This window comes from Centruroides vittatus, unplaced genomic scaffold (genome assembly GCF_030686945.1).
Source record: "Centruroides vittatus isolate TY-2023 unplaced genomic scaffold, ASM3068694v2 contig_4, whole genome shotgun sequence".
NCBI lineage: Eukaryota > Metazoa > Arthropoda > Arachnida > Scorpiones > Buthidae > Centruroides > Centruroides vittatus.
In genome coordinates, this window is record NW_027122214.1 from 3,124,655 (window position 1) to 3,150,840 (window position 26,186).

Here is a 26,186-nt window from a genome sequence, read left to right on the forward strand (position 1 = left end):
TTAGTGTCCACAGGGCGTAAAGAGTTAGAAAAAAAGACTTCAAGCCAAAAGCTGCTGTTGAGCATCTGATCGGAAAAATTATGTTTTTGTCAAGAAATCTCTTAAAACTCGTAAAAATAATGCGAAATGTCTGTAAATAATTTTAAATTTATTTTTTAGAATTAATTATTAACATAATTAACGTTTCTGTTAGCTCGTTATTAATTAAACGAGATTGGTAATGTCATATGATTTTATGCATAGATGTCGCTTTTACACAAGAAACCATCCACGAGTTTCTTAGCGGTTTATTTGATTTGAAAGTACAGTATTTATTTTATAATCGGGGATTTGGTACGTTTTAGTATGGAAACAGATAAAAACATAAGTTTAACGCAGGTATTTCTTTTGCAAGATTTTTTAATGTTGATAATCGTAGTAAGTTCATATTAAAAGCTTCATGTTAAGTTTTTGAAAACTATGGACTATGAACCCAAAGTTGAGTTTTAATTAAACACTTGGCTTTATTTCCATCTTTATTTAGTTGATCAACTAAATAAAGATGGAAATAAAGCCAAGTGTTTAATTAAAACTCAACTTTGGGTTCATAGTCCAACAATCAACAAAACACGGTTTCAAAGAAGAAATAAAAATAATTTTTAAAACTATGTTGCAGCTGAAACGACAAATCGAAGCGATGAAAAGAAAAGTGGCCAAGAAAGAAAGAAAGTTAAAGGTGTGAAGGAATTTAAATATTAAATATTTTAATAATATATGGTTAAAAGAAATAGATTTTTTTGGATACACGTTATGGAAAATTCTACTGGGTGTCAACCGTTCTTTTTGATTATTTAATGAATAATTACTTGAAATGTGACGAGTGGTTGTTGTTTGGAACAATTCGGATTCACTTTCCCTTTAAATCAAAATTGGAATCTAAGTGGGTGTGTGAGGGTATGCCTCCAACTATATAACATCAACTACTCCACAAACAGTCAAGTGGGATAAATGGAGACATGGAAAGCATAATCTCTTTGGGAAAACCTTATGAAAGTGCCCCTTCTGCCGAATCGCACCGAAATCGCCACTGCTCGTTACACTTCACCTCTTAAGTAATTAAGAAAAGAGACGACTTTGTGTTAACTTGTACCAATGTCTGTCTCTCTTTGATGTGGGTTGACAAATTCGGTGGGTCTTTGTGAGGCATGAATCGGGATTATTTTCAAATGCAGTTTCTCTATATAGTAGATTTTTCTATTAGTTTCATTATAATACAGTGTTAAGAACATTCACAACTTGTATATTTATTTTGTAATAGTATGTGTTATTGTAGTTGTGACCACAATATAACCAGTCACCACAATTTAATTTGGTTGAAGTTTACCTTGGTAGTCCCAATGGCTGCACTTTGGCTTGGTTAGGTTAGCTTAACTACATTTTTAGTAGACAGAAGAAAGGAATACCTAAAAAGAAAAAAGGAAATGTCTACTAAAAATGTAGTTAACCTAACCTATCCTAAGCTAACTGAAGTGTGGCTATTGGGACTACCAAGGTAAACTTCAACCTTTGTTTTTATTTAGTGTTAAATATATGTTTTACTTTTATTTGAAATATAATTGGTCTGCTATTCAAAAACTAAAAATTTATAACTTTTATATTAGAATAAAATACATTGTAAGAAAACTATAAGTACATAATATCCTTTTTAAAAAACATAGGGGTGCAAGAAATTTTACGAAAGGGGGTCTCTAAAATGATTGCAAACAACTGGACTAATAATAATGTTTTTCCCTACTGTTGGGGATTTCTGGCCAAAACCGTCTACAACAATCTTTTAGATAGTGTTATGGTGGGAAAGTTTGAAAGACGGTAAATTTTTTAATATTGTGGGAAAAGAAAACATTTTTTGAGATGTTCTCAGAACTGTGAGAACACACTTTTCTCTTATAAATATGTAGGTAGATCCAGAAAAAGGTTACAAGCTGCAGCATTTGAAAAGTAATTAATGTGGAGGGAATATTTTTTCCTCAGAGTGGAGACAGATGGTACGAGTTGTCTTACAGCGGTTGTGCGGGTAGGTAGTGTAAGTTCGCTGACGTGTCAGAGTGATTGAAATGGCAAGACGTTTAGAAAAGTGGTCTCGCTTGGAGGTGCAAGCTGTGATTTGTTTCTTATGGGCATCTGATGCAAACGCTCTGGCATGTTGAGTGATGGTGTCATCCTCCTGCATGACAATGCCAGGCCCCATACTGCTTGCAAAACTCAACAATTGCTGCAAAAGTTTAAGCGGGAAGTCTGGAGCCACCCCCATACAGCCCAGATTTGGCACCCAGTGACTATTTCCTTTTTTCCGAAAATGAAGAAACACTTATCTGGAACAAGGTTCTCTTCAGTGATGTGAAAACAGCTGCCGAGAACTGGCTCAATGGGCAGGGACGTGATTTCTACCAAGCTGGGTTATATAAGTTGCCTAATAAATGCCTAATAGATTTGGTGATTATGTGGAAAAGTGATTGGCAATTCCCTTTTGTATTTTCTCTCTATTATTAATAAATAATTTTTTATTACCCTTGTAACTTTTTTTTGGATCCACCCTCATATAAAAGTTGATCGGCTATCTGAAAATGTTTCTTTTTAAAAATATATTTAACATTTAACAATTATGCAAAATATCTGTAAATAGATGAACCAAATTAGGCAAAGAATGAACCAAAGTGTAATTTAAAAATTTGGATAAAATTCTTCTAGTTTTCAAGTTTTCTACAGGACCATGTGTATATGTATATATATATATATATAAATTCCCTGGTCACAATTTGCTAAAATATATTAACTGTACATTACTTACTATTTAATTCTTTCAATTTTTTAATCAAACTTCATACAAACATAACTATATATTCAATGCAAAAAAATTCTTAAAACTCCTTAAAAACATTAAAAGCACCTAAAATTTAAAAACTTTTTAAATTCATTATTCTTGACCATCCTATAAAATGATGTAAAGATAAACATTTTTATCTTCAAAACCAGTGGCGTAGCTAGGGGGTGCGGTAGGTGCGGTTTGCACCGGGCCCCTGGAAAGCGATAGGCCCCAAAATCACAAGAAAAAAGACCCAAAAAATTTTTCACGGCAATCAGAAGAAAGCAAAATTTGGCATTTGGATGCTCAAGCTGGGCCTCTATTACACAGGAAAACCAACAACTCAATTGTAATCTAGTTATTCACTATATAAACCACTACACAAAAATATTTTAGTTTGTTTATGTAAACAAAACAAAAAAATACCCAACGCATCATTCATCAAACGAAAGAAATTAAACGTCTAAACACAATATTTTTAACGGAATTAATAAATTCAAAATCCGAAATTTATAGAAACGTTTGGACATTCCCGATTACCCGATTATGAAAAAAGGACATCCCTGCCGAAACATTTTTTCCGGGGGCCCACAAATCTGGTTCTGCACCAGGCCCAGAGAACCATAGCTACGCCACTGTTCAAAACAGTATCTTTCAGTTGAACCTCTTTTGTTCTTTGATGGTTGTTTCCAGGTTACTCCCTCTCTCGAGCTGTCACATATTTTTCCATTTTTCATCTAATCATATTCTTTCGTTTAAATTCATTCTTATGTCAATTTGTTTTTATTCTGCAACAATGGTTTTTGCAGTGTTTGATTGAGTTGTTAAATTTAATCAAATAAAAGTTACTTGCAGAAATTTTTGTTGATCAAATTATAATAAAGTACAAGTCTGCAGTGCAACAAAAATATTTTCAAAACAGTTTTTCTCTGTATATTTTATGCAGAAACATATAACATATTTATAATTAGCCAAAAGGCTTGGTGTTGCTTGGAAAATTGTAATAAAGATGATGTATCAGGTCAGTCCATAAGTCCATGCTCATTTTTATGACCTTGAGAAAAATCTTGTTTTGCTGTTAAAAATGTCAGTCTAATGTGATAATTTTTACACTGAAGTGTTAAATTGGATCTCATTCATAAAATACTGTTCAGAATTGTGAACATTTCAGTTGTTTATTTTGGTTAAAATGGAAGTAACGGATGAATATAAAAGACATGTTTTATACTTTTTATTTTTAAGTGGTGAGAATGCTACAAATGCAGCCAAAAAACTAAATACTGTACATAATCAAATTGTAATTAGTGCAAGGACTGTGCAGAAGTGGTTTGAAAGATTTAGAAACAATGATTTTAGTGTGGAGGATAAGGCTCGTACTGGAAGACCCGTTGACTTTGATGATGATGCTCTCTCTGCACTAGTTGAAGCAGAACCATGTTTAACAGTTGATGAAATTGTGGAACGTTTAAATTCATCCCATGGAACTGTTCATAGACACCTACAACAAATCGGAAAAGTTTCAAAGCTAGGAAAATGGATACCACATGAACTGTCAATAGCTAACCGACAACAACATGTAAACATTTGCACGTCTCTTTTATCCCGTATTGCTTTAGAACCTTTTCTTGGTAGGCTGGTTACTGGAGACGAAAAATGGATCCTCTATAATAATGCGACGAGAAAAAAACAATGGATGGATTGCAACAAACAGCCAAAACCGACTGCAAAAGGTGGGTTGCATCCAAAAAAAATTCTTTTGTCTGTTTGGTGGGATATATCAGGTGTAATTCACTTTGAGCTGTTAGAACCTAATCAAACAATTACAGCTCAAATGTATTGTGAACAATTAGAGCATTTAAATGAAAAATTAAAAGAAAAATTGACTGTCGTTAGTGAACAGAAAGCAGGTTCTCTTGCAGCATAACAATGCCAAACCACACGCTGCAAAAATAACTGTACAGAAACTTGAAAGCTACAACTGGGAAATTTTACCTCATCCACCATATTTGCCAGATATTGCTCCCAGTGATTATCATCTTTTTCGCAGTTTGCAGAATTTTTTAAAAGGGAAAACTTTTGAGGATGAGAACAATGTAAAAAAGGCTATTTCTGAATATTTTGATTCAAAACCGAAATCATTTTATGAAGACGGGATTAAAAAGCTACTATCAAGATGGCAAGAAATTGTACAAAATAATGGTGAATACATTATAGATTGAAATAAAATTTAATTAAAATTTTTTGCTGCTTTTTTTGTAGATAAAAATACGCATGAACTTATGGACTGACCTGATAATTGGATAACATTTTGTTATGGTTAGGTAATAATATGTAGTGTACAATGTATATAGGTTTACTCTTAGCATCATAGAGTGGAAAGAGTAAAAAATATATAAATAAATGCATATAGGTACTGTATATACAATGATATCCTCCTGCTCAAATAAGCTTAAATATTTGTCAAATATATTTAATTTACTATTTAATTAATTTAAATCTAATTAGTTTTTTGTTTATAATTACACAAAGCAGAACTTTTAAAATGTCTTATTCAATTTTTTTTTTAATTTTGATAAATTTGTTTATAAAGCTGTGGACAAAATCAAATCTCTTAATTCGGGTCTGATATAGAAAATATAATTCATCATATGTATTTTATAATTTTACTGAACTGATTAGATCAATGGAATTATTATTTCTTTGGTGTTTCAGGAAATGGGAGATAATTTCAATGCGACAGCTATTTTATAGAGCAATGCAGAAATGTATATTTGATTACATGTATAAATTGCATAACTATAGCCAGTTCTAACAGATTAACATTTTTACTTCCTTGTCAGCTTGAGTGATCAGTCCAAAGTGGATAGATGGGTTACAGTTAAGGATTTGAATTTTGCTTTTTGCATTAAGATAACATAGTAGAAAAATGTTAATACATTTTTGAAAATATATTTACAATTTAAAATTACAGTGGGTGATCAGTTAACAAACAGTTTGGACTGCAAACAAATTGGAAAACGAACACTTTTGTGAAAGATTTTTATGTTCAGACAACAAACGTATGTTTGGATAACAAACACAAGAAGCGATGCTGAGTTTAACATTTGTAAAATTATATTTTAATGGTATCTATGAATGGTTTATGGAACAAGACTTTCACAGTTGTATACATAATCTCTTTTGAACTAGTTAATTTCCGTCAATTTCTGTTTTCTGAATTTTTTGTAAGTGTTTTTCTGAACTTTTTATTTAAGAAAACTGATAATATTATTTGGCCTAAAAACCTCCACTCTTTTGAGTGGAGTGTCAAGAACTGTGTTCACTATAGAAACTAAGCAAGAGATAATAGCCAAGTTAGAGAGTAGGCAGATGTCTGATGTTGCTAGGCAGGATAGCTTCAAGAGGTTTATAGTAAGCACAATCTTAGCTAAGAAAGATACAATTGAAAATACTCAAGCAGATAAAGTAGTAATGAAAATTACATCTAAGAAACAAAGATATGCCATCCATGAAAAAATGGAGAGATTGCTTTTAGTTTGTTATTACATTAAATGCAGTAAGAGAATATATAATTTTAATTTATTTCTTGGGATCTCCAGAACAAATTAATCAAATTACTAAACATATATGGAAAAATGGATAATCGGTTAATGAACAATTCGGGTAGCAAACATGGTCTTGGAATGGATTATGTTCATTAACTGATCACCTACTGTAAATGCTGTGGCTATTAAGAATAATAGTGTTTACAGGTATTCCCTGATTAACATGGTTATTTAATCCCACAATATTTCTGCATTTTTCAAAACTGTGTTAATCCATTATAATGATCAATGGAGAAAAGTATGACTGATCCATGATCATATTAGTAAGGATAAAAATTTTTAAATATATCCTATAAACAAAGTATATAATATGATAATCTTCTGAAGGAATGTAATAATAAATGTTAGTTTAATATTTATTAAACAAGTTTAGCAGTATTTTTTTTTTTTTTTTTTACAGAAAAATTTATATATAGTAAACTAAACAATTTTAACTGTTTTTATCAAATTTTTCTGATAATAAATTTAACTCTCCAGATTATAATGAAAGTGTATGCTTCTATTAAGATTAGCGTCAATATCCATTAATTGTTGTTTGAACAATCCTACACTATTAAACAAGTTTTTAAATTTCTTTAATGTAACCCCCTTTGAAATATTTTTGTCTTCATCACATTTCGTTGCTTCTTTGTAATATATTTGGTGTCTAATTTCCTGAAGAATATAACCCAAGTCTTTTGATAGTGATTATAATAGTTCACAAACATTTTTTTGTATCAATGTTTTCAAAATAAAGATCTTTAATGATAACAACTATAACACTGCTTACAGTGTTCAATGCTGCTAAAATCACTGGTACATTCTGGCAAAAGTTTCTTCCAAATACTTCTCATGCAGCTGCAGGGTTTCTTCCCACAAGTCATGAATGTTTTCTAGTGAGTGTTTAATATTGAATTTTTCTACATTTTTTGAATATCAATAATAGCATCTTCTTTCATTATAGCTTCAATTGCTTGTGAAAAAGTTCTAATAAAATAAGCATTAAAAATTGCAATGGTACCATAGTCTGTAGATGATAATAATGAAATTGTATTTGATGGTAAAATGAGAACGTTAGGTTATCTCATAAGTCATTAACTGTATTAGATTGGCCAGAGGTGTTACTAAACAGCAAAAGAACTTTGGAAAGATAAATTATTAGATTTATAATATGCTTCAATTGCCAGACAAAAATATATTTTTAAACATGAATTGGGTGACACATTCCTTTTTATTTGATCACCAAATAACTGGTGGAGATTGTTTATTTCACTATCTTAAAGTGCTAAAGTGCTGGGTTCAATAAACAGCTAACAGCTTTAATTTAAAGTTTTCCTTCAACATCACCTTCACATAAAAGTTATGTAACTTTTGGATGCTTTATAGAAAGGTTGTAATTTTTCACTTTTTTCCAAAAAAGTTGATGGAATTTTCCCATCAATAAAGGCCAGTTTTGTGCATGCTGAAGATTTTTTATGATTATCATATTTATTTTCTGTAATTTAGCAGGAAATTTAAATGCTGTATCTACATCTGCACTTGTAGCTTCTCGTTTTGTTTTGACTTTTTTGTAACTAGATCGTTGTAGACCTATAAATTCCCACTGTCATCTATTTTATCCATGTCTTTCCTTAATCTTGAGAACAGAACTAGATAATTGAAAATCAAAACCTGTTATAGAAAACTTAGGAGCAGGAGGTCCCAATTAACTATATATTGGTATAAACTTCTGATGCAAACCGTAAGTCATATTATTTCAATTTAAAACTTTTCCCCTGAAAGGAGTTAGATAACTGGCACAGCTCCATTGCTAACAGAAAAGTATGATGTACAGGGGCAAGATACTATAGTACTAATTGAGGTGGATAGCATTGCAGCCCAGCATTGTGATGATGTCACAATAAATAATTGCTCATTCCTGTTCTAGACAGTTCATGAACATTTTTTGTCTGCTGTAAATGTTAGAGCAGGGATTCCCAACCATTTTGTGATGTGGGCACATTTGAGATTGAAAAAATAGTGGCAGGTGCAAATCAATTTAAAAAAGAAAACAAATATTATGTCCTTTATTATAACATGCATTTTGTAACATATATTTACTATAACATATTACATGTTTATTATAAAAGCCAAATTAATGCAATTTTTGACACTGCATTTCATTTGCTAATTTCACACAGTTGGGAGTGTAATCCCAATCGTAAACAATCTTCAAGGTTGGCATTAGTAAATTGGGATCTGATTTTTGATTTTATAATATTCATGGTGGAAAGTAAAGATTCACACAAATATATGGAACCAAAGCAAGATTTGATTTTGAAGGCTCCTTTTTCAAAAGATTATATTTTTTGTGATCAACTAAATTCCAAAAGTTTTCTATCTGTATCATGAGATTTTAATATGATGTCATTTTGGAAATCTAAAATCTCTTCTTTGATTTTTGATGTTTCTTCTTGAAGAAGTTCTGCTATAGATTTAGCAGTTTCAGTAATGTCTACTTGTGTAGTAAAAGGATTTACAAAAAATGTAGCCAAGGGTTCGATAATGGTAAATTGCTGGAACCTACTTTCAAACTGTTCAAAAAGTTTTTAAGATGAATAATAAACAATGTTAGGTCAAAATTATTTTCACCAGTCACTTTTTTCATCCTTGGAAAGTGTACAAGAGAATTTTTCGATAAATTATTTATCCAAAACTGTATTTTGGCTTTAAATGCTTTTATAGAGCTAATCATTTCAGCTAAATGTTTATTTTTTCCCTGGCGATCCAGGTTTAAACTGTTCAATTTTTCACATATGTCAGTTAACACGTTGACTGCATCTACGAGATGACTCGTAGTTACCGTTTCTGCCTAGGACGCCACCTACGAGTTATATCGTAGTTTGTTTCCTTGCCATATTTGTGCAGCTACGATGTAATTCGTAGTATATCAGTGTAAATATGAATAGATAGCTTCAGGGGCAAGAACAAAAAATCAAGTTTGGCTTACATGAACAGAACATTTATTAATTAATGAACAGAAAATATAATCATAAAAAGTTTATTCAAAATCAAAAGCAAAACAATATTTTTATTGTTTGTGATAATTTATAAAACAAAAATATAAATTTAAACGAACAGAAAATATTATAAAATGTTTATTCAAAATCAAAAGCAAAACGATATTTTTATAGTTTGTGATAATTTTTAAAACAATCTTCTACGCAAAGGGCTGGCTTCTCAAGACAGATTGGACAGAAATAACGCGTTTCTCGGCGTTTTTTAGCTTTGGTACAAATTCGACATGGCTTTGTCGGATGTTGTTTTTTCTGAGTAGATGGGATACTCTGTAAATAGTGAAGCTTCTGCAATTTAATTTTTTTTGAAACTGGTTGAATCTCTTCTCCAATCAACGCTTTGACGAATGCTTCTCTAAACTTTTAGTTTAGAGAAGCATTCGTCATAATGAGAAGCATAAGTTTTATTTTAGAGAAAAAGAGAAGCATAAGTTAGCTTATAGAGAAGCATAAGTTTTATTTTAGAAGAAGTTGCTTTTTGAAAGAGTTTGTGTGCATTATGTATATATATTTCTATAATATGTAATGCAACCTTTTTGAGCCATCTAATAGTCTTTCTTAGAGCTGTGTAGTACGATAGCATTTGATCTGATCGTCAATGCCAGACGTTCCATGATTATAATCTCGAATTATATTCGGTTTCGTCGAACATTTTCCATTGCGATTGAACACCTCTACCATTTCAACAACGTGCATGTTTGAAATGGTAAGGACTTCTCGTTTGTCTTTCCATTTACATACAGTAACAGGACCATTTCGCTGCCAAATAAACTCCCCCATCCTCACCAAAAATTTTGTCAGATTCTGAATCACTTAGATTAGTGTAGTAATCAAGTTGTTTTTTAGTCAGTGGTCTTTTCTTATCCATTTTGGGATATTTATAATTTGATTATAAAAATAAATAAAAAATAACACTCTCAAAAAAGACGTAAATGTGATGTGCTCGCCTCTATATCCGATTTATTACTAATGAATTTAGACGCACATCTCCGATTGGCTGTAGCGAAGTGACAGGACGAATCGTGTCTGTGCACGAATTAACTCGTAGTTTGGCTTTAGCGAAGAGCTTTCTGTTACATAAGCCAACTACGAGATAATTCGTAATACCTTTATTTTAAGAAAAACACATTTTATATGCTATTTGATTATTACTATATACTCTGATTAGAGTTTTTAATAATATAATATAATTAAATTAAGTTGGCGTTTTACAACAGAATCCTAAAAAGTCACGTGGCAGTCAACGTGTTAAAAAAGCCAAGTCCATCAACCATTGTAGATTATCTAATTGTTCAAATGTTTCACCTTTTGAAATAAGGAATTTTTTTATCTCTTCCAAAAGATCAAAAAATCAGCCAAGTGCTTTGCCTTTACTTAACCATCTTATATCTGTATGTAAGATGAGGTCATCTTGGGAAGATTCGTCCTTTTCTACAAGGGCTTTAAACAATCCGTGTGATAAAGGATTTGCTCAAATTTTGTTAATTATTTTAATAACGATATTCGTAACATGTTCAAAGGTGCACAATGATTCAGTGATAATTCATAAAGTTCGGAAAGGATTCATCTTTCTTGCAATGGGAAATGAATCCATTGTTGGTACACCATCAGTAATTATCGGTAAGATAACTTGTGTAAAGGCATATAAATTAATATGCCTTTACACAAGTTATCTATTTAGAAATTTTTAAAGATATTATAAATATCTTCACCCCTTGTTTGCTCTTGCATTGATAGTGAGTTTAATAGTTCTTTGTCACACTAAAATCACTGAATACCATTTTTATCATTACTGCCAATTGTGTTGTATCATATATCTGTTGACTGGTCTAATTGTAATGAGAAATACTCACATTCTTCCAAATCATTTTTCAACTGACTTTGTAAATCTGTTGAAATCGCCTGGATTTTTCTTTGCTTGTATTTTATTGTTTGATAACGGCAAATCTTGTATTGCTGGAATAATTTCTTGCTTATTAGAAAATTCTTCAAATAATGAATCGGCTCCAACGAGAAATGCTTCCTTAATTAATTCACTTTCTAAAAATGGTTTCAATTTTGAAAGTAAAGAACAACACATTTCTTTCTTTAACCCTTTATTTAAATGTTTCTAAACAAGACAAAATATTCTGTAGCAATAAGTTAAATGCATTTCTAAACATTCTTAATTTTACTTTCTTGGCTGTTATATATACATAACAAGGGAAAGCATTGGAATCATGTCACATTTGACCCTCAAAGTTTTTTGTAAATCTCCTGAACCCAAAAAAGTAAAAAAAAAACAAAAAATTCTGCATTTGTGTTTGTTGGTGTCTATAAGAAACGAAATTTGTCATGATAGCTTGTGTATAAAGAGCATTGATGATCATTATTAATTTAATAGCAACATAGCTCCTTAATATTAAAGGAGTGGGGAGATAGAGATTGTCATGTGCCATATCTTGAGAGAGGTAGGACTTAATGAAGATGTCATTCGTTATTAACATTTACAATTTTTTAAAAAAACTTATCACTACCCTCAAAATTAAGCTTTTTGCCATTCGGTAGTAATTAAAAATATAAAAGGTTATAATAAAGGTTTATTCTTATAGTGAGACTAGTGGTATTTATCACGTCTTTCTTAATTATCCGTAATTAACAGAGACCAAGATTAAAACTGCTTACTTTATTTCGCCTATTTAACAATGCATTTCGGATTGGTAATTTTCCAATCCCTTTTCAGGCCCACGGCTTCAATGTTTAAGATCGTTGTCCACAACATAACGAACAAAAGGTTAGTTCATGTTAATATTCTTTGTTATCCAGAATGATGCACTATATGCATCATTCTGGATAACAAACTGCACATCCTAATGGTGCAGTTTTTATATATTTTACTCTTTCACTTACTGGCAAGTTTTCATTGTCTATTTTTGGTGGAAAAATGCAACACTTCTTCCAGCTTCCTATTACATCCTAGAAGGATTTTAACTTAATGTAGTTCATAACATGACAAAAGTCAAAATGTAGTTTTTCGTTGTAAATATCTTCACAAACAAACCATAACTGTAATAACAACACAAGAACACTACTAATATTTTGCAAAAGAAAAAAAACTGTCCGAAAACATCAACAACGTAATGAGTATGGTAGGAATCAGACTGACCTGAGTACACTATCAATAAACAATCACATGGCTGAGAGTAAAACCTTCAAGACCTGGCTCGTACTTAGATTATAAAAATATTGTTATATTGAGGGTTAAGTACTACACTTATCACTTTAAACTCTGGTCTTACCTTCTTTATAATAATAAAATAAAATCTAGAAAATAGCTAAATTCGAGATGTAACAATCTAGATTTATATCACTTATCTAATTGCCTAAATCTCAAATCTAGGGGCAAACAAAACAAATTACATTTAGTTGAGAAAAATAGATTCTAAAGTGACAATCCTGTCCAACACATGGTACAGACTTCAATGTTTTGACTTAAAGTAAAATGGCGGTCGATAGTACCCGTCGTTGCCACCAAGAGCGCTGTAACCATGGTCACAGCGTATATTCTAGCTCGTTGGTTTTCTCGTTAATAATCATGTGGCAGCTGCTGATAAAGATTACATGACACACATAGGCCTACACAAAAAAAATGAAGAATGAAAGTTAGACAACGACAATGATTGAACTAATGAAAAAAAAGTAGAAATGCTATCACGTGTAGTACATCTCACAGCATTTCCATTTGCTTTGTCATTGGTTTAGTCATTCTCCTTATCTTGAGTTGTCTTGGTCTCAGGACGAAGAAAATTTTTGACGGTGAAAAATGTTTCAAAGATTCAACCAATCAGAAATTAGCGAGTTTGTTTCGTTTTAGATCAAAATTATTCAAATTTTATTACAGAAACATTTTCAAAAGTTATTTTTGTCTGTTAAATCACATTTCCGTTCATCTTTGTTTTTAGAAGAAGAAAAAAATGCATTAGAATTCTTGGAATTAACAAAATGTCGGAGATGCTCGTTAGCAGATATAAAGCATTAAAGAGCTATTAGGACCATTTTAAGTGACGCAAGCACAAAGCTAATTTTAGACTTGACAGGCAATTAAAACAATCTATTGTGAACTTTTAAAGGAATACATTATGTGTGATATTGAATACTTATCGGTACGATGTTAAAAGAACTAAAATAATACCGTAAGAATTAATTCAATTCGTATTTAATAATAATTAAGTTAGAAGATAAAGGTTTTTCGCATAGTTTTTAAAACAGGATTTACACCAGAATATTTGTAATAAAAATATATAGGGTATATATATATATACATAAATCAAAACGGTTACTTTTCTTTGTTTTAGAAATTGGAAAAAGCAGCACAGTCCGGATGGCAAAATAAAGATACGAGAGAAGAAAATGTAAGCATTGCTTCCAACACTGTATCACAAAAGCAAAACTTAAAAGAATTCGAAGGAAAAAATTCGGCGTTAAATAAGAAATGCGACGGTGTCTGCCATCTTCAGATTACAGATAAAGATTGTGAATCGAGGTCTTTGGTTTTAAAAGAAGTCGAAGACACTGATAAATACTGTACGGAATCGGAATATGATGTAAAAAATAATAATAAATTCGAGAAAGGTATTACAAATTTTTCTAAAGAGCAGGCTAAGCCGGAAGATATCAGAAATGTTGATTCTAACTATCAGAATTCAAATTATTATTTAAAAACGGTTACATCGGAAAAACGGTCTTCTCCTTCACCAGCTTCTTCGACGAATGTCGCGGATTATGCGAACAATTCCGACGACAGTTCTAGCGTGTTACGACGATCTGTTCGATTGGCAAAACGAAACAAATATTTAAACAGAAACGTAGGTTCGACGCCCCCGAATGAAAACGAAAAGAACGTAGAAGAAAACTTGAAAATAAAAAAGATTTTTTCCTTTCTAGTTGCCGAAGTTAAACGTATGAACGTCAATGACTTTGTTTTATCCCATCAAGAATTCTTAGTTAAAAGTAACAATTTCAAAGATCCGGCAAAAGAATTTACCGATCGTGCTAAAGAAACTGTTCCAATAACCCCAAACGGAAGGATATCGGGAACGGAAACAGAAGTATCGAATAATAGTGCAGAATCGCATACGAAAGAAATTAAATGCGAAAGTCAATTAGAAGATAAAGAAAACGCGTCGACAAATTTATCTCATTGTCTGAAAGTAAGTATACTAATAATATTCGTGTACAAAAGATGCAATTATTTTAGATAATTCTTCGAATTCTAGACAGAAAACAACGAACGAGTTGAGAAAATACATCATTGTCAAATATCGGAAAGTAAGAACGAAGTAATCGTTATCCGACAGATCACCACTTGCTCGTTTTGGATCAAAGACGGATCGAGTTGGGCATTAAATTGCACATACTGCGTCGAAAAAGTAACTTTTTTTCTTTTACCATCTTTATTAAGCTCGTTTTACGTGTTTAAACAGTTATTCGCATTATTGTTCGTTTCAGAATACTCGTTTATTAAGTTCCTGTCTCCTATGCAAAAATTCTGTTTATTTGGTTGTGGCCGAAGAACGAAACTGTGGATTAGAACTGAGCGTTTTGCGTTATATTTGGGAAAATGGAAACCTGAGTAAATTGTTCTCGCAATCAAATATAATAGAAAGGTAGACTTAGTTTCATGCTTTTTTAAAAAAGTAATAAACTGGTAGACTTTAAAATTAAATACGGTATTTCGTTGCTTGTATATTAGCTTTAATCTTGAAGGTTAAGTAATAATCGACATAGTTTTCTCTTGCTTTATATTTCTTTCGAGTTAAAATATATATACAGTAGAGCATCGATTATCCGACCCCGATTAACCGACCGCGTTCTAGTCGGCAAATTCAAACGTCCGCTAGTGATGTGATGTGGCGCTACAATATTTGGTTATGTCTTGGCTACTTTAATATTATTTTTGTTAAATTTTTGCATGTTTTAGCTGGCAGCACTGGCTCGACCATGAAAGGGAGGCTAGTATTTAAACCAGGTCTAATACACTATACTAATAATGTATTTTTTCATACTTTTCGGTTATTCGGCTTTTCAGTTATCCGACCAACCCCAGTTTCCAATTAAGTCGGATAATCGATGCTCTACTGTACTGTATACACGAACGAAGAAAAGGAATGTAGCTATCCCAATTACCTCTTTAAATTAATCGCGACGTACAGTACAATATAAGTTTGTTTCATTCCACAAGAAAAACGCATTTTTTATTTTAAGAAAATTTGTGTTTGTTAAAATAACTCCCTTTCGAGTGGCATTCCTAAGCATTCAGTATCTGGTCTCGTCTTTCGTCTATTCAGTTCTGTTCTCGACATCATTAAGGAAGGACAGAAAGATAGACAGACTGACATACAGATAAACGACAGTGGACATTTATAGGTCTACAATTTTTTTCAAATTGCAGCCAAATATAAGGCTAAAGGACCTCTCACGAAATTAGCAATGTAGTATCACGAAATAACTACCTGTACTGTACGCAACATAAAAAATATACTCCTAGAAAACTAAGATATAAATACATTCATAATGACAAAAAGCCACGCTGTTATCTTGAGAGTATGGTCCCTTTAATAATATAGTTAACATGTTCATTTAAGAAATGTGTCCGATAATTAATTTTATCACGAACTTACCAACGTTACCCTATAAATAATACTATAAAACTAGAGGAAGCAGAACCTCCCTAATACGGAAAGTCAGAAAATTGCAGTTATTGATTACGATAGTCTAGTTTTTTCCTTATAACCTGTGGGACACAAACGGAAATACAGTATACTCGCATATATTATACTTCTTATTAATTTGTATTAGATAGAACTCTTCAAAGACGAAAATTTAAACAAGTATTGGATCAAAAAGACTGACATACAAAACTTAAGAATGAAATTATAATATATATATATTATATATTTCAATTTTGCGATAATAAATGTTAGAAAATAATGAAATTAATCAATATCGTAATATTAGCGAGTTCGTAAATCATTATGAATATATAATAATCTTGATCTAGACCTAATAGACGCCTATAGACGAATGTGTATTTTCGAACATTCATTAAATTTTAGAATAAATTTAGATTAAAATTTTTTAGTTCCTATACATTCCAGGAAAGATAGAGATTGGAAATGTTTTGGTTTCTATACATGGAGATTGGAACTGGTGACTAGAGTGAAGGTCATTACGAGAAACTTGGCTGGCTCAAAAATTTTTCAGCGTGTAAAGGGAAAAAACTTGGTTTATTTGAATTTTGGCAGAAACTTCAAAAGATATTATTACGTTTTGTATTTCCGTCCTGATTTATCCTTGCCAGATGTCAAATACAATTTATCTGTTCCTGGCCAAATTCTATTTCAGTTTTTAAAGCGGCCGGAAATTATTGCCGTGCTTTAAAAAAGAACGTATTATTGCAAAAACGTTGAATATTTCATCGTTAATTATACGAACGCAGAGACAGTTCGATATTATGAGGTCGAATTCGAGCAAGTAAGCGTCTGAAAGAACATTTTCAGTGAAATTTCGCTTATACGCGCGATTGTGCTTTTAGTTGAATATATAGATACATAAATTTATACTTTATTATATGGGTCTTTTTCCTTTTATTTTGAAGTCCTTTCAATGTATACAGTAAATACCGTGTCGTGATTGAAGATTGTAAAAAGTATGTTCACCTTGTGACCATTTTCTTGTTCCAGCCTATCTCGGACGAAAATCTGTTTAAGTCGGAAAATTTATAGAAATTGCGAGTGCCTTGCAATTCCGGTTTTACTGTAATTAGGCTAATGAGAATTTTTCAGTTGAATTATAGTTGGGCTAATGTATAAATTTTAAATAAATATTTTTACTTCAAAATCGAACGAAATTCTCTCGTGTACCGCGTGTTTGCCACACTGTTTAACTATTTTGTTGGCAGCTTTCTGTAGGTGTGGAATTTGAAAATTGCGGACCTATATATTTCCACTTTTGTCCGTTGTCCGTCCTTCGTTAAATCTCGAGAACGGAGTGAGTTAGATGAAAATCGAGACCAGATATGGAAATTAAAATATGATTAAAAATAGCAGCTTGGCATTGTGACCACGTCATAATAAATCAGATTCTGTTTGCTTTAATTCTTGTTGAATTATTTACTGCTTTTAGTAGTAGTAGTAGTAGTAGTAGTACAGTAGAGATTCGTCTATCCGAATCGATTGGGGACTTGGGTTGTTCGGATAACCGATTATGTGCGAAAAAATATATTAACCTGTCCGATGTTGAAATTTTTCTCCGTTGCGTGTCGCTTCGTGTTGAATTTTCGTCGATTTTAAGCCTAACGAAAATTTTTATAATAATAATCGAGGCTATTGTATCGTTAAAAATTATTTCTTTATTCTGTACAAACAAAATAAATGTATTGAAAAATATAAAAATTATACTTTAGAAGTAAATCTAGTATCAAAAAAGTTCGATTCAGCACGACACAGTCCGACTGGAAAGCGTTCGGATAACCGGTGTCCGGATAAACGACTCTCTACTGTACTATTTTTAACTTTACATACATTGGTATATGTCTTATTTAAGTCTTTGCTTATGGAGAAAATTTGTAATAATAAACAAGTTACAAATTTAAATTAATAAAGAGAAAAACGGTAAAAGTAGAGATGAAATACTTTATCAGAAACGGTAAATGAATTTAATCTTAATTTTATGTATGCATATGGTATACATAATTACATGGTTTAGCTTAGACTGGTGAAGTCAAAGAAATTGTTAATAAACATTCAACGACACAGCGATTGCTATATCGATATTAGTTAACAGTATTAGCCCACTTTCGATATTTCGTTTTTGATGGTAAACTCTATTCATTGATTCCTGTATCGGTGAAATTCTTATTGTTATCATATTGGCTGTTGGATTGCAATATTCTTCCTACACAACAAAATAGTCTCTAACTGTACGACCGTATGCAACGCTTGTTACGACAATGGGCATATTTAAAATCTCAGCATCAATCAAGTGAGATGTTGCCGGGAATTTCGGGAGAGAAAAACAAGAAAAATGGCGAATGATGCGGACTTCCACGTTGCGTTAAATTTATTTTTGAACTTATTTAATGAGAACAATTTAATAAAAAATAAATATTTTGAAAAGAGAAATAGGAATGAAGATTTTTTAAAATTTCAGTAGGAGTTTTAAATAATTAAATCAATTCTAAGATTACATTTTAACAACTAAAACAAATTCTGTGATGTCCTACGTAAATATATTGATACTAGTATATTAAAATATTCTATTAATTTACTAACCGAATTTTAATTTATTCAGGGTTTATTCATCAATAAATAACCTGAATTCAAAATTGTCAACGCAAAATACAGCTCTTACGAGCCTCGTGGTAGCTGCCATCTTGTTTGCTAGAGTTATGGAACACCGAAAACGACGCTTGTAGTTTGCTGGAAGCAACTGGAAGTTACCTGAGATTTTGAATACGCCCAATGCTAAACTCGTACAGCTTTGCTATAATTTGGTGGCAACCATTCGGATGATAGGACTTAGCTTTCGTTCTCTTTAAATGCGGAAAAATGAAGTGTATTGAAATTTTCAAGATAATATTAATTGAAGACGTCGGAAAAAAGACCATTTTGTACGATGTTTCAATTACATAAAGAGAAATTTAGAAAGAAAACGCATGGGAAAAGATTTTTTTATATTTACAGAAAACCATGTGAGTGATATATGTATTTTTTAAAATTCATTTAATATAAAAACTACAGAATAAAGTTTTTCATATCTATTGTTATCTATGTATATTCGTGAACGAGTACAGTACAATGTTTTGACAACTACGAATTATGCGGAAAATGTGGCGATTTTGTGGAATCCTTGGTTATCTGCAAGCGTTTATATGGTGTTGGAAATAGCTATTCCTACAAAGGATAGAACTGAAAAAGGTCGAAGGTTATAGACGTTTGTGGCGCTTTAATTTCGTCTTCTGTACAGTGGATAGATATACAGTGTAGTCATGACAGGTTCTGATCGACTGCGCCATATTCCTTTCAGTTTCATACTGTGGGTGTGGGTGTGGGAATTCATTCACTAACTCATTTTGTGCATTAATTAATGACAAATAGCTATTGAAACTGTTATTTAATTTATCTTCGTAAATGTATTCTTTATTTATAAATTAAGAATATTCTAAATGATATTATTAATATTAATATTTAGCTTTTTTCTTCGTGTTCTGATTATACTATAATACTCAGGTTACAGGACCCAAGATTTAACAAGTATTAAAATGCAATTGTTGTTAAAATAATGGATTTAACATGATTATGATGTTTCGACAACTCTAATGCTTTTACAGAATACATACTATAAAACTTGTAAAGAATAGGGTGGCCAAATATAAACCCAAAATTTGTTTATCAGTGGTCCGACGTGCATTTCTTAATTCTCTAATATAAAGATGTTATACAATATTCTTAAGGGTTTCAGACATTCCAAATGGATGAAGCGTATCATTATATGAGTATAAATTGCTTAAATTTACTTACTGTTAAAAAAAATTTAGCAACGAGTTACTTACTGTATTTATTCGCATATAAGACGATCTGGCATATAGGACGAGGTGTGACTTTAAGGAACAAAATAAAGAAAATTAGATTTATTAATACGATTCTAATTTTATTTCGTTTAATCACAAATAAATTATCAAATGAACGTAAATGCACACATTGTCCCTTTAAAATTACTGGCATTTTAAAGTTTAACGAAAAATCTTGTAAAATCGACAACATAATTTGTTCACGTAAAGCTAGACAACAGGGAACCTTTTTTGCCAATTCTTAACAGTCGAATCCACTCTGTCGATTACACTTATGAGTTTCTCCGAATTCTTCTTTCTGATTTCCGAATAATCATCTGTTTTCACGTGGGAATGGATTAAAACTTATATCGGGCTCCCATGTGATTTTGGAATTCAATTCGAAAGCTCTGCTTTTCCTATTGCTATTCGTCTTTACTCCCGATAATACACAAGAACGATTCAAACGACCCAGATAAAATGCTGTTTTTAAACACCAGAGGGTGAGCGTCCGGTAAAAAATGCGAATATACAGTTCACAAAAATTATTGCAAACGCAAAGAATCCTTCGCTCGCGCGTAGAGGACCATCTCGGTTATTCAAGCAGTGAAAAATGAATAAAAACCTCTCCTTATATGCTAGTAAATACGGCAACATTTAAAACTGCATCTCTTACGATATTTTATTATTAAAAACTTTTTATTTATTATAAAATGGCAAAAAGTTTAATTTTGAGGGTAGGGATGGGTTTTATAAAAAAAATGAAATTACAAATGCTAATAACGAGTAAAGTTGTAATTAAGTCCGACTCTACTCGAGATACGACATACGACCCCCTTTATCTCCCCACCCTTTCGACCTTTAACCAGCAAAATTTAATAGTATCCTCTTAATACACAAACCTTTTTGCAAAATTTCAGAAATTATCGATTGAAGAGGATAAACAAAATCGTGCCCTCATACACGTATCTTGATATAGAAAACCACATTTTTTTTTTTTTTTTTTATTTCTCGACGTTTCAAGGTCCCGAATCCAAAAATGTAAAAATATTGAGGTCATTTTCTCCGTTATATACTCTTATAACAGAGCCGAGAAAGTAAAGGCATCAAAACTAGAACTTGTGAAAATTGCTTAAACTCAGTTGGAAGATTGCATCTACAGGATATTTCAAAACTATATGTCAGAAATGTAAAGACAAGTAGAAGGGACCTAAATAAGCAGATTTCGTAAATGAATGTGGGTGCGGAAATGCAGAGAGAGGGCGCTGTCGAGTTCGGTGGATGAAAGCGTTTCACTGGCTTGAATTGTCATTCCCCACACGGATTTTGAGCAACGTGCATCGTTACACCAATACGGAGCTTGCCAACATGCATTTCGTGTATGGGGCTGCGCAAGGAAATGGAACGGCTTCTCACTTCAGCAGAATCGTCAAGAATCGTCTGGACGCTAAGGCCAGCATTGAATAGAACAGGGTGGACCTGTTTCTTGTCCACCGCGCTCCCGATTTGACACGCTTGGATTTCTTTTGGGGTCACATTAAGAGCATGGTGTACGATAGTCCCATAACATCTGAAGAAGATCTGGTTGCCCGATTGTCTGTTGCTGCTGCAAACGTGCGTGACATGCCTGACGTTTTTACTAATGCACACAAATCCATGCGCTACCGCTGTGAATCTTGTATTGCTGTTGGTGGTCGCTCTTTCGAGCAGCTATTGTAAACTTCTTATTAAATAAATTGTTGCTTTCCTTTGTCTTTACACTTACCTGTTGTTAAGACTGACTTACGTGCTAGCACTTCAACGCTGCATTTTAGGTCCCCTCTACCTGCCTTACATTTCTGACATATAGTTTTGAAACACCCTGCATATGGGTTGTCGTATGAAAGGTTGACAACAATCAAATGTTTAAAGAAAATACTCTGTTTTTCTGCAGTAGAGAGACATTTAATTTCATCCTTCAACTACAAGATACATTTCAAAATTATTACAAAATTTAAAGACATGAAAGAATTTAAAATATTTCACATTCCTAATCCACGTGAAATAATTATGGAAAGTATTTAATTTTTAATTATTTGATTTTTAGGCTTTTCAGAATTTATTTTTAATGTCATTAGTAGCAAATCTATTGCTTCCTATACAAAGTTTATGTAAGGTTTGTTATAGATTTGCTACTTATCTGTTTATAACAATGTCCATGCGTAATGACTTAATCAGACACTTTACTACATTTTTAACAATTTTTCTGATGTAAAATATTCCTTGCATTTTATGATATATGTTTCTGTAATAATGCTTATTAAAACGTATTATGTTATTTAATTTTTTGAGAAATACTAAACATTTTAATTTGCTTTATTTGTAAATAAATCTAGTCTTAAAGTTTGTTTTTATTTTAAAAAAAATTGAATCATTAATAAATATAAGAATTCGATTTTTGACTTTGAAAATCGAAAAACTTGCCATTTCTTGCAATATCTATTGCAGGGAACATAAACTATCACAAATGTTTAACATGAATTAAACTATATTTCCTAAATACGTTCTGTTTTCTGCCATCCTTCGTTGCAGATTTTGTTTTTAACTATTTAATATATTAGTTGTATGTACTGTACAATATTGAAAATAGCGAGGTTGCGGTCGACGTTTTCATTGCGAAAACGTGAACGTCGGATGTTCAGCGCCGCCATCCTGTAAGCCTAGAAGTTTGACAATGGCGTTTGGAACGTCAGTGGAATCATGCTCGACGTTCCAAACGCCACTGTCAAACTTCTAGGCTTACAGGATGGCGGCGCTGAACATCCGACGTTCACGTTTTCGCAATGAAAACGTCGGCCGCAACCTCGCTAATGTATAAGACATGTTCCAGCTTAGAGAAAACAAGGATCGCGATATATCGCAAGTTTTAGATATAAGTTTAGAAAAGTTATAACTAAAAGTTGTGATTCGTCATATGTTTTCTTAACTAATTAATCATAGAATCAACGATTCTATGATTAGTGGCAGAATGTAGTGTAACAACCAAATATTCATTCCATTCATTAAATATACTTGAATTGACAGGTAAATGAAGGAGGTCTTGAAAAACATGACGACCTTCATTTACATCGTTTTCTTATGCTTTCATTCTGAATGAATTTTGCGTAATAGCCGATTATGGAGCAGCATGCATTGATTTTTAAGGGACATAAAATTTTAAACAAAGTAATTTCTTAAGATTAAACAACAGTATTGAATGTTACAGATCCAAATGGTGGTACTAAATAATAATCTTACATTATGTTTTTCTATAGAAAAGAAAAAAATTAGAAATTATATTACACACAGAAAATAATCAGTAATTGTTAAGCTTCATTTTAGCTACAGACTAATAAACAGTATTTTGGATACTAAAAATTAGAGATCCATTAGAAAAGTAGGCATTAATGCATATCTAAAATTGTAACTTTGCACTTACCTCTTTTTTCAGATGGTAATAAAATAAAAGTGAATGGTTGTTTTGAAATTATTCTGAAATGTTCTATCATTATAGAAATATTCAAGAATCTACCATTGTTCTATGCGAGATAGAGGAGTTAAAATGCGCAGTAATGTTATCAAACAATGTATCAAATATATTTATTTTAAATGTATGTGAGAACGACGAATGTTCTTTGAGTAGTCTCCATTCTGGTGTGGGAATTAGCCTGACGTCACTTCTTCCGATAAAAAAGTTACCCGAAATGTTATTGGGATGTGGAACGAACTACTATCACATTTGGTAAGAAATATTTGTTTTTAGTGTATATATGTTAATTTACTAAAACAAATTAATTTTAGGAACTACGTAAGTGGTAAAATGATATTCAAAATAAAGGCAAATAATGATACAATTGTAGATAAATGTTTGTGGGCCCAAGCTGAAAAGGTAATTTTATAAAATTGATTATTGTTTTGCCATCTTAATTAGTTTTAACAAATATTTTCTACTATACAACTTTAAAACTAATTTCAGGGATTTATTTTTTTAATAATTTCAACTACTACTAATGTTAGTTTGGTTGTAATAAACCCAAATACTTCGAAACAAGCTATTCTGAAAACATACAATGGATGCACACAAGATAGGTAAGCATAACATAAATTCATTTTCATTTTGAAAAATATTTAATGGCATCAATTTTTTTTTAATAGATTAATTTCAGCAAAAGATAATCGTGTTATTTTGTTTGACAAGAATACAATTTCCATATATAACATATTCACTGCAAAAAGGATGGCATTTTCAACTATGAAAGAGGTGACGACGGTGGCAGAAATAATTAACGACAAAGTTCTGCTCTTGGGATTCGAAAACGGATGTACTCATCTATACAATTTAACAAAATCAAATCGGTAAGACAGCGCTGTAAAATAAACTTATTGCAATTCTTCTAATTGGCCTCTTGGTATTTGAGTCGATTCGGACGTTTGTCGAACGTTATCTGCGAAGAGGTTAAGGAAAGATATCGTGCAACTTTTTGTTGTATATAGTAATTTATTTTCCTGTTGAAAATTAAACTGAATACAAAAAATTTTCAAAGTTTTTAATTAAAGGAATGTGCTGCACAATTGATATTTAATCATGTCTCGTAGAACATTTTCGTAATTATGTTCCCTCACAATTTCGTTAATAAAATAGGTTTATTTTGAATTAACTAAATACGACTTGTTAAATTATAACAAATAACCCTTTTTTGATCTAATTTCATGGATTACAAAATAGACTTAATCCTCGAGAGTGACGTTGCGAAACAAATAAGACATCGATTCTTTATTATGGATACGGCGAATGGCTTCCGAGATGAGGATGCTAATATCCACCGTTTTTATTTTGTGGCACTGCATTTTCTGAACTTCGTGGGGGACGGTATTAGTTACGACCACCTACAAAACGAAAACAATTAGAATTTAAAGTGTTTGGAATATTTTCATTTCTAACTGCTTACCTCATCGATGGGAGAATCCTCAATGAGTCGAGGGGCGTCAGACGAAAGAAGTCCGTGAGTAGCGAGTATGTATATTTTGTAGGCACCCCTTTCTTTTAACACTTCAGCAGCAGCTACGAAGGATTGAACATCATCTATCATATCGTCCTGAAATAATTCAAAATTTCACAATTATTATTTTGATTCGTTTAGAGAGAATTTTTATATGCTAATCAGTTTTAAGAATCTGGCAGGGGCTCTTGCTCCACTTTCCCAGTACTCAAACAGGAGAATAAGGGAAGTGTGACAATTTTCTATTATACTACAGTATATTCTTTATGCTAATCAATTAAATTAAGAGAAAACTTATTACATTTTAATGTTTTAAAATGAAATTTCAATTTGAAACATGTATTTATGAAATTTAAAATTAAGACATGATATATATCTCATTCTGTTCTCATTATCACAGAAGTAAGCTAAAACATGGTATACTAATTTCAGCTTTTAGACTTTAAAATTTCAGAATTTTTATATATTTTTTGATTTATCTGATGAAATATTTGCTATTAGAGAAGATTGCAAAGCAATAATACACATCTTGAATAGCTTTGAAGCAGTGCATAATTAAAATAAATGTACAATATTATATTTTTGTTGTGCATATGTATATGACATAAGTATACTGGTATACAAAAATATCAAGAAAAATAAATCAAGTTATTCAAAAAATTGAAATGATATTCTTTAATAGTAAACTACATTAAAAATGTTTTGAAAATGAAGCACACATTTTAGTTTAGTATGATATCTAAGAACAGTGTAGAGAATTATACAGGGGATATTTGCTGATATATTAGGATTCATTTTTCTTGAAACTTGAACATAGCTTCATTTGATTCCTATGCCTCCTTTGGATGTAAATTTTTTGTCAATGACAGTTTGATTTAATGTTTAAAACTATTAGTGCAAATTTTGCAAATAAGTGATTACAATAATACAACAAAGGGCAATTTCCTGTGGTACAATAGTACAATTTAAAAGAACCTTTAGAATATGGTAGGACTCTTTTCTTGCCTGGATACATGCAGCAATATGGTTGGTATACAGACACCATATGCTACCCTGTGACAGATTTATTTACAGTTGTTGTTCCATATCCCTTACACA

At 31.5% G+C, this 26,186-nt stretch overlaps 2 protein-coding genes across 3 annotated transcripts in view; one reads left to right on the forward strand and one right to left on the reverse strand.

Moving 5' to 3' along the window:
* The first annotated feature begins 245 nt into the window (after positions 1 to 245).
* On the forward strand, positions 246 to 24,671 carry LOC136976279 (uncharacterized). Its single transcript, XM_067271509.1, has 9 exons — positions 246 to 378; positions 656 to 715; positions 13,817 to 14,671; positions 14,738 to 14,890; positions 14,970 to 15,127; positions 23,603 to 23,830; positions 23,890 to 23,977; positions 24,065 to 24,177; positions 24,244 to 24,671. Exons 1-9 carry the CDS (start codon positions 346 to 348, stop codon positions 24,446 to 24,448), a joined length of 1,893 nt encoding a protein of 630 aa, XP_067127610.1. The 5' UTR covers positions 246 to 345; the 3' UTR covers positions 24,449 to 24,671.
* LOC136976280 (phosphoribosyl pyrophosphate synthase-associated protein 2) overlaps positions 24,198 to 26,186 on the reverse strand; it is a 32,795-nt gene continuing 30,806 nt past the window's right edge. The window contains exons 9-11 of one of the 2 annotated variants that reach the window (XM_067271510.1): positions 25,038 to 25,184; positions 24,876 to 24,975; positions 24,198 to 24,533 (exon numbers count right to left, since the gene is read on the reverse strand). In XM_067271510.1, coding sequence (XP_067127611.1) covers positions 24,469 to 24,533; positions 24,876 to 24,975; positions 25,038 to 25,184 — 312 coding nt within the window. In that variant the 3' untranslated portion in view covers positions 24,198 to 24,468. Of the gene's footprint in view, positions 24,534 to 24,566; positions 24,976 to 25,037; positions 25,185 to 26,186 lie in introns of those variants that run through there. The other variant, XM_067271511.1, reaches the window with a different exon arrangement.

Bases quoted from the DNA above. Each gene is read 5' to 3' on its own strand.
- LOC136976279 (XM_067271509.1), top strand. From the start codon at position 346: ATGGAAACAGATAAAAACATAAGTTTAACGCAG. The intron at 716-13,816 runs GTGTGAAGGAAT...TCTTTGTTTTAG, and splicing joins AGAAAGAAAGAAAGTTAAAG to AAATTGGAAAAAGCAGCACA. The intron at 14,891-14,969 runs GTAACTTTTTTT...TGTTCGTTTCAG, and splicing joins GCACATACTGCGTCGAAAAA to AATACTCGTTTATTAAGTTC.